This window comes from Glycine max, chromosome 10, assembly GCF_000004515.6.
Source record: "Glycine max cultivar Williams 82 chromosome 10, Glycine_max_v4.0, whole genome shotgun sequence".
Classification (NCBI taxonomy): domain Eukaryota; kingdom Viridiplantae; phylum Streptophyta; class Magnoliopsida; order Fabales; family Fabaceae; genus Glycine; species Glycine max.
In genome coordinates, this window is record NC_038246.2 from 43163112 (window position 1) to 43172557 (window position 9446).

At 35.4% G+C, this 9446-nt stretch overlaps 1 protein-coding gene across 2 annotated transcripts; it reads right to left on the minus strand.

Moving 5' to 3' along the window:
- Positions 1-384: 384 nt before the first annotated feature.
- On the minus strand, positions 385-9104 carry LOC100779157 (uncharacterized). Of its 2 annotated transcripts, none has more exons than XM_026124145.2 (14): positions 8154-9104; positions 6100-6186; positions 5771-5874; positions 5537-5587; positions 4974-5145; positions 4524-4844; positions 3852-4055; positions 3253-3747; positions 2934-3143; positions 2384-2572; positions 1905-2077; positions 1434-1583; positions 1248-1329; positions 385-1172 (listed from the first exon to the last, which is right to left on the minus strand). In XM_026124145.2, the coding sequence occupies exons 1-14, from the start codon at positions 8658-8660 to the stop codon at positions 786-788; spliced, it is 3132 nt and encodes a 1043-aa protein (XP_025979930.1). In that variant the 5' UTR covers positions 8661-9104; the 3' UTR covers positions 385-785. The 2 variants fall into 2 exon arrangements, with proteins under 2 accessions (XP_025979930.1, XP_003535489.2); XM_003535441.5 differs by having other exon boundaries at positions 385-1175; positions 8154-9098.
- Between the last annotated feature and the right edge of the window lie 342 nt (positions 9105-9446).

Genomic DNA, 9446 nt, shown 5'->3' on the forward strand with positions numbered 1-9446 from the left:
AATTTAAATCCTCAATCGGGCAATTGTAGGTATAAACTTTCATTTCAAATCCTTAAAAGTGAGAGCCTAAAAAAAATTAACACTTAAATTTGTTACATGACTTAAAAATGCTAAAGTCTGTTTAACCACAAAGTATGCAAAAATTAACTGAACAGTAAGATTTTAAAAATATAATATAAAAGTCAAAATAGTTTTTCACTTAAATTTAGATATTATAATATGTAAGAATATAATTTTGATAACTGTATAGGCAGGTTTAGTCTTAACTCTTAACATATTTAAAAGTAAAAATCTACCAGCGGAATGTTTTTATTTTACTAGCTATTTGCTTTCTACTGAAAAAATAACAGCAGTAGCGCAGCAACAATAATAATACAGATACGATTCACGTGAAAACCAGCCATTATTCTACTCAAAATTGCCACTAGTGTTTTACCAAATACTATACAATAATGAAAGAATAAAAATTTAAGCTAAATCAAATGTAATTGGAGGATGCATTTCTATAGACTATGAGTACACTTCGAAGTGGAACAACCTGTGTCTTCTGTGCTGCAATAATTGACCATGAAAAAAGGCCGTGAAATTAATGAACAGCAGAAGATGGGAAACTCCTTTGCTGAGACTGAGGATTGAGAGTATACGTATTCAGTTAATGAAGAAAGAAACAATACTGTCTCTATGATCTGTGCCAATGTTAGAATCAAAGCCTCTCCAATTTGCGAGACAATTTTCCCGACTGAAGCAAAAATGGGTTCACAAAGTGTTTGACTAAATTTCAAGTCTTATCGTCCAAGTGATTTCTGCTTGTAACCATACTTCATTCTTTCAAATAGTTTTTCTTTTGTTTTTCTTTTTTTATCCATTTTTAGCCTGTACCTTTCTTCCCTCTCCCTTTCATAAATCCCTTGCCAGTGTACCTCTCCTGTCATTGGCCACAACCACATTTCCCTTGGATGGTCACCATCATCTGCAGCCTCGGCCAGATCTTCGTCCATACTTTTCAACAATGAAATATTGAAGTATTTTGCCCACATAAAACCTTTCCGTTGTTCAATTGGGTGCTGCTCTTCCATAGAACCAGTGTTAGGATTTATATATACCATCTTTCGTGCACTATGATAAGCCCATACATTGATGAGAAGTTCCAACACGCGACAGTAGCAGTGCTTCTTCTGCATAGAAAGAACAGAAGTAAGAAATACAAATAATTAAAGAAACCTTGAAAGAAAATGCAAACAAATTACCTCAATCTCTGAAGATCCTAACAAGCACAAGCTGTATTTAGTGGAGTCTCTGTGCAGAGCATCAATGGAATCAACAAACATCCTGCATTCAATTGACAACATTTCAGGTTTCTAGTCACATTCACATCAAGAAAGTACCTTTAATTAACCTAATGTTAGGAAAGCTAACAAGGATTCATTAATTACCGAGAGAACATTATGAACTCCAAGAAAGAAGGGGTTGGCATCACCCAGCTGTGCAGTGCTGACCAATAACCATCTTCAGGCATGGGGGGCAGTGCTTCTGCATGGGGGGGCAATGCATACATCTGGCGGAAGCCTTCTTGAAAAACAGTTCTGATGCAATTGGAGGAATAATATCAGTCGAGTTTGAAACACATTATAATATCCAAACTCCAAAGTCCAACTTCTAGAAATTCCAGTTCTGAACCTCCAAACATATTTCTTTTAGAGGAAATCTCGTATTTTTCACATGGGCTGTCATACCAAATTAAGCTAAGTGATTCTTAAACATTTTATTCTGTAGGTAGTGCAAATAACACTAGATGCAACTTTAGGAAAGATCAGGGAAGGAGGTGGGATGCTTGGAATTCTTAAGAAGCTGAAATACAGCAATAAACAAAATGAATGTATAATGTTATATTCCTCATTATATACCTGCAGTTGCCTCCATTTAAAATGTCACACATGTACCAAAAAGAATTTGCATTGTGGTTTCCTATGACACTCTGATCCATGTCAAAACGTCCCCAAAAATATATGACATCTCCTCTAAAATTCTCTTGCATTGTCTCTTCCAGGACCTTTTCAGCTTTCGCTGACAAAGCTACCTGCATTGACAAAAGATGTGTATCAATCAATCAATAATTTCAAAAAGAACTTTCCATACATTGGAAAGTTACATATATATGAAACAAAAAACAAAAGAAGATGCAACTTTTTCCAAAGAAAACTTCATACTTGCATCAATTGATGCATAACCTAAAATAAAAGGTATATTAGTTTCTTAATTAAACTCAAGGCTAACTTAAGCAATTTTTTAAATTGTCAAAGCTACTTAGCTTGGATTTTCATATTCACCAAGGTTTATTATACTTCATATAAGAAAAACTTGGCAAACAAAACAAAAGGAATACCTTCCTACCAGCCGCACGCCATGATTGAAACCCAATCCAAGGCCTCCTGTGAATGTTATCCACCCTATTTGCAATTGCAAACATTCCCCCCATTTCACAGAGAATGTCCCGATAATATGTGTCATTCAAAAGAGGCAAACGACCAACTGCATCCACATCATCAGAACTTTGTCTCTGCGCTCTTCTAGACTGCCAGAAATAATATTCATTATTATCAGAAAAAATGTCAACTTATTTCCAGTAGATTTAAGTAAGACACAAAACAAAACCTTTTTCATTAAATTCAAAAGATATATCGGATAAGTTAAACAGTCAATTTAATAGCATACTAATGCTTTTCTCTGGCTTCATAAGGGAAAATAGAGGCAATAAAATTAAAGAGAAGCACTCTAAATTTTGAATATTTAAAAATGATATCTAGAGACTATTATAATAAATAGATCAAAATATCATATTGAACTAGAAAGAAAGAAATTGAAAAAGAGGAAAGAAAAAAAGGCTAAAAGAGAACAAGAGATCAAGTGTCTTAACTATGGACAAAGATACTCACAAGGCTTAACCCACGATAGAGAGAACCATGGTGCAAAAATGGCCACACTCCGGCACCATTGTATATCTCATAAATGCACACAGGTTGTCCTGTTCTCTCAAGCTCCCCTTCATCCCTCTCATTGACTTCAAACTTCAGTTTCTCAGATTTTCTAGCATTACGATATATATCATCCCATACGCCAACACCTTTCTCCCTTCTCTCTTCAGCCTACAACAGAAAGAAATGACTTTAACGAATCAGCTATCTATAAAATAAACTGACCATGAATTGCAAACGGATGAAACAGAGACAGTTGATAAGGAAGATTAGACCATACCTCTTCCACTTCAAACATTTCATTCTCTTCAGATATTTCAATTTCTCTCAAAATATCCCAATCCAATTGGGTTAGTTCATCTCGCAGTGGAACCTCTGTTCCATTCTCAAAGATGCTTGTTGAATAATTAAGACTTGCCAACTCATGCTCAACAGCATAAACAATGGAAACTTTTCTATTGGAAAAATCACCATCTATCTTTGACAAGTCTATTTCATTTCGGAATAAATTCCATTCCCATGACCCCTGTTGAATCTGAGAAACAGGACCAGGCAGTAAAGCATCTGAGGGAAAATTGAGTACATTCTCCAGAAGCCTTGCATAGCCAGTTATGCAATCCAGAGCTAGTACATTTTTAGCAAGTTGTCTTCCAGATGATGCAATTGCTTGAGCAAATTTAGAAAGTCTTCCATTTGAAAGCAAAAGTGAAAAAGCATTCATCAAAGCTTCAGGATTGTGTTTAGAAAAAAATATCCCGTGAACTCCATCCACAATCTGTGAGTTGAGAAAAGCTCAATGAAAATGAAGGAAAGTAGTAGTAGTAGTTATGGTTTCAGAAATCAATGAATGATGAAAAGGAAAAACTAGAACAAACTTACATATTTTTTTAACACTGGAAAATCAGGTACAACGACTGGAATTTCAAAAGTCATTGCTCTGATTAATAATGGAGGAAAACCCTGCACCTCTTGAGCAGAACCATATAGGATGATATCAGCCATTAGTAACACACTATTCACATCACCATTCAAGCCATAATGCCTTATGGAACCATGAGGAAGTCCCATACGTAAAGCAACTCCCTACATCAACAGCTAATAAATCAGTAAAGATAAGTCAAACATAATAAAACAGAGCATTGCCACAAATATATTCCGAGAGCTCATCTTCAAGATTTCTATTTCTTCAGTATCAAATTTACATCACAGTGCTCAATTTTGGTTTCATATATTCTTTTATTAGACAATTAAATTCCAACAATAACATCAACCTGTGCAAATACTGTGAAGTAGTTACCTATTAAAACCTAATTTGACAGCAAAGTAATTTCCTAAGATATAATTCTATAATTGTTTTCATAATTTTTTATATATATTTCTCCTGACAAGTGCAAATCATTTAAAGTAAATACTCAATTAAGGTAACTTCTTAGAGTTAGAGAAGATTAAAACATATACTAATTGCTTAAATAGTGAGCAGTCTAATGTCTTATATTTGTCGGCATCAAGTCATCGAGATAACACATGTAGACCTTAAAAAGGAAAGACTACCTGTAAAGCATCATCATAACCATCAGTGGAATTGCCACATAAGAAAACAAATTTAAATGAGTCAGTTGCACCATTCCTCCTTGCATATTTTGTCAGCAGAGGCCCTACGGAATGCATTGCAACAGCATAGTCCCAAGATAGGTTATCATAGAAGACAGAGCTCCCAACAACTAGAACCAACATATCATTTTTACCAAATCCACTAAGTTCTCTTAGCTGATCCTTTGCATGGGTCTTACTATAGCTTTCTGCAGCCCACACATCCACTGGTGATCCAGGAATCACAAAGAAGTTTCCAGTGTCAAGCTCACTATATAACATCTGATACAGGAAAAAATAAAAAATGAGCAATAGCATCAAAACATTTTTGGCAAGTCTGATGGAGAACAGATTCTATTATTCTAATACTGCCAGGTTTGCGTCTTTGAGCGTAAGTTACAGCATCTTTACCGGATAAGTAAAATCTGGAAACACAACAACACCAGCTCTGCTAAAAGCACTTCTCCAATGAGAAACAATATGCTCCCAACCCATTTGCTCATAAACTGGAAGGCGACTTGAAAGGCTATCTTCTTGAATAATCCATATTAATGGTACAGAACAAAAAGGATCCTGCATAACGCTGCACAAATATAAAACTCACTAATCATAGCATCTAAAACTTCAAAGAAGACACATCTACTATAACTAAAGAGAGATGCCACAGAATGCTCACAGCCTTGGATTCGGTCAAAACATCAATCAACCTTCCAAGACATGAAGACAATAGTGATAGAATACATGTCCAATAAATTTAATTGTTAACCCAATCTATCAAAGTGATCTTCAGTTCATAGGACAGTTTTTCAAGAAGTACTTACAGAAAAATTAGGCAACATGATTAATTTTTTTTTTGGAATACACCCAAAGAATAGCAATGTTGATTCAACTTCTGGGGACCAAATTTGGACCCCCCCTCAAAAAAAAAAAAGTTCAGAAGTAACCATTTGGCAATTTAGATGAAGAAAACCAACCTTGAAATGGCTACTTTTGCTTCTAGGGAGTCAACAATGATACCTTCAAAACTGTTGAGAAACCAAAAGGAAAAGGGGGAGATAAATTAAACACCTATCAAATTACAACAAGAAATTACACAGAAAACATATATACTGAAAAAAAATGTTAAAGCACTAAACCTGACATATAGGTAACCCAAACTTAAACCCCTGGCATCAAACATCAAAGTAAAGTTAGTAAAAGACACATACATTGACCAATCGATCAGGCCTTGATGCTTTGCACTCAAAGGAGAGATTCCGCCACCTATGTTTTCCCATATTGAGCGGGCCTTCCCATGTCCTACTGCAAATATCTGTTAATAGACACGGGGGAAATGTATGGTTTCTCAAAAATTTATACTTCATTACAAAATCAAACATAAATTAACAAGCTACATCATTAATTAGAGGTAACTCATTTTGACAATGATTCAAGTATAAATTATTGTAAAACTTGGATCACAGGCCTAGGTTTTGAATAAATCATTATCAGGATCTATGAAGCAGATAATATCTCACAAAAAATCCAAATGATGTACCTTAAAGACATAACCCAACTTCTGTAGATTCCGAATCACAGTAACCAACATCAATGACTGGGGATCTATCGTCATGTGCCCTAATATCTGATAGACAAAAAAAGCACAGATAAATATATTAAGAGCATGTAATCGTAACAAAACTTAACAAGATGCTTTCCATGCAGGATACTATGCAGATGACGTAATTGAATTTTGAGATATTTGATAAGTGGGAACCCAATTAAGTGCACAGAAGTTAATGTAATCAGCTCTTTTTTTTCCTTTTTAAAAAAAATATAAGAGGCCCAAATGACTAGCCCACACCTCTGGGGTCAACCTTTTTGGCCCAAGGGCTACAAGGTCGAGTTCAGGACCACAAACTAGAAATATTGCTATTCCACATATGCTGTTGAAAAGCTAAGAATTTCTTCTTTGAGGCAATGCTCATTACTCAAAATCAATGAAACAACCCATAATCATGAAGGTAATTATCAAAGTTCTTAGACAGGGATTCTTGCTCAAAGTACAAGTTATAACTTGTATGGTTTCATGACTTCCGTCTCTATTTTGTTTGAATAGAAGAGGGGAATAAAGATTTGCATAACATATGCATGATCCAAATAAAATTAAGAAGATTGGATAAATTTTGTACTTTGGCTTGGGAATTACTACATAGCAGTACACATGCCTATCCAATGTCGGTAGAAGAACATAGTTTCTTTATCCTCCATCATTTTTGCAATCACCCTATTTTAATAACTTAGAATTAGGAGTTTGTAGCATGCTATATTACAAATTTACAAGGACCACCAATTCAGTGAATTAAACACTCACTTCTTTGTCGGACATTTAGATTTATATTAAAAGTTCCAAACAATAAGTGTAGCCACTATGAAATGATAAATTCTAATAAGAAGCTATATGGAAATTAAAGGGTGCAGAATTTTTGTACATTATGTATGTGAACTAAGTACGCTGAACTCTTCAACCTTCTATAAATTAAAATTTATTAAACTATACCACCAAGAAAAATAATTTCGAGAAGTTCCTTATACTTTTCTTCTTTTTGGTGAAGGGAGTACTAAGATTGGGTGCTGCAATGGAAAAAATAAGATGCTATGTGCAAAAGTATTTTGACAGTTTGTCTGACACTCTTTGGGTATCAAACCTGGTATCAAGTGCTTCCTAAGGAAAATATGGGTCACTTGACTGCAAAGACATTGGCAAAGGTGTAGAATTTCTGTTGAGATCCTATATTGACAAGAAATATGGCAAATGCTGTTCTTAAAAGGCTTGGGCAGTCCTCAATTTACAAGCTGATTTTGTGGAGTTGAGTTAAAAGTACTTATTTCCTCCAAGCATTGGCTATTCATCTTTTTCTTATACAATGCAAAAATAGCATTTTAAATTTATTCAATATATAACATACCAAAAATAACCTTAATACATGCAGTCCAGGGAGTTCACTCTGACCTGGTGCACTCTGTTATTTCCTGATGGTAAACTTCTGAAGAAAAAATCAGATCAGGAATGCATCTAAGCCGCCATAGATATTTTGAGACTATTGGCATTCCATTCAATTTAGCCTTAATCAAAAGGGAGAATTTTATCTAAAAACCGGGGAAAAAGAACAACCTACTTAAGCTCAAGGATCAACAAAGAGTCCAGAATTTGGCAATTGGAATAAAATGCCAAATTCTCCCGTCATAACAAAAATGCCTCCATATTCTTATTATCCTACAATCAACTAATCAAACAGAATACCAATATGGACCGTTAAAACAATTAAGAATGCTTTGAAAGAAACAAAGTAAAAAGTCATAACTAACAGTGAAAAACTCTTCACTGCATTAACTAAACAACATTGAAAGAAAGAAAGAAAGAAACAAACACAATTGAAACGGATCCTTCAAATAAAACACACTGTATATATCTCGCATTAACTAAACATTTAAGCTCAATAAATTACCAAGATCCTAATAAAAAAAACAACTAAATCCTCGAGTGAAAGCAACAAACGGCATCAAAACATTCACATTAATCAGTAATGAATGACGGAAAGGGGAACTCACGAGAGCTATCCTTGGCGCGCGAACGCCAATTCTCGGCTGGGAGCGAACCGGATCGAGTCCATCGCCGGAGAGGAACCGCTGCGAAATCTTCCCGGGGACGAAGCGGAGCGCGGAGCCGAAGCGGATTCCTCCGCGGATGTAGCTGGCGCGCTCGGCGCGCTGGCGGAAGACGGAGGTAATGGAGCTCTGCATGACCAGGGAGGCGAGGGCGAAGAGGAAGACGACGGCGATGATGAAGGCGTAGAATCCGGACTTGGACTTGGGGAACGGAAAGAGCCACAGCAACAAGCCCTTGCGCTTGTGGAGGTGAGATCGGTTGATATTGTTGTTGCTGTTGCTGTTGTTGTTCGAACGCGGCAATTGCCGATCGAAGGAGCCACGGTGCCGGTGGTGGCTAGGGTTCCGCTTGAAGGGGAATCCGCCGCGGATCGCACCGAATCCAATGTCGCCGCCGCCGCCGCCGTCATCGATCTCCGGCTGCGACGCCGCGTTGCGCGACAATCCCATCGGAAAATCAATGAATGAGAGAAAAAAGAGAAAAAGATTTTGCCGCGAGATTTTATTTATTGCGATTTGGAGAAGGAAAGAAGAATGAGTGAGGGAGAAAGAGTAGGCATTGGTGATGTGATGGTGTTATGGATGTTTAGAGTGTTACCATTTTTCACATCTTTTTTTGTTTTTGGCTTTGCACTCACTTTGTCAACCTTTTTTTTGTTACTGAACTTTACGAACCCCACACTCTCTCTCTCTCCATTGTCTTTTTCTCTCTAGTACACAGTACTATATCATTGTACATTTCTTTTTAATAATAATAACTTGAGTCTTGACTATAATAATAATAACTAGTATTATGTTGCATAGGATAAAGTTAATGTGTAATCTTTGTCGTTTATGCAAATTAAGAAAGAAAAAAAGTTAAGATGATTACCTAAATTCAAGAGTATATTTGATGTGATGAAATGCATATGGATAGTACAATTACAATCGTAGCAATTTGATCTTAAAAGAAGAAAAAAAGATTAATGTACAATTGAACATTTAATTTATATTTGGCATTCATTTGGATGTATGATTAATTATATATATAAATGTGAGTTATTATCCCAACTATGTTTAAGAAGAGTCATATTTTTTAACATAATTTGTAACATATTCACTACTCACTAATGTTAGTTAAAATTTATTAAAAAAAATATGTAATTAAAAAGATTCATTATGACATGAGACCAAAAAACATATAATTTTAAATAAATCAAATAATTATTATAGATCATAAAAGAAGATTGTACTTCG

Bases quoted from the DNA above. Each gene is read 5' to 3' on its own strand.
- LOC100779157 (XM_003535441.5), bottom strand. From the start codon at position 8,660: ATGGGATTGTCGCGCAACGCGGCGTCGCAGCCGGAGATCGATGACGGC. The intron at 4,845-4,973 runs GTAAAGATGCTG...TTCCTGTATCAG, and splicing joins TTCCAGATTTTACTTATCCG to ATGTTATATAGTGAGCTTGA. The intron at 1,176-1,247 runs GTAATTTGTTTG...CTTTCTATGCAG, and splicing joins TAGGATCTTCAGAGATTGAG to AAGAAGCACTGCTACTGTCG.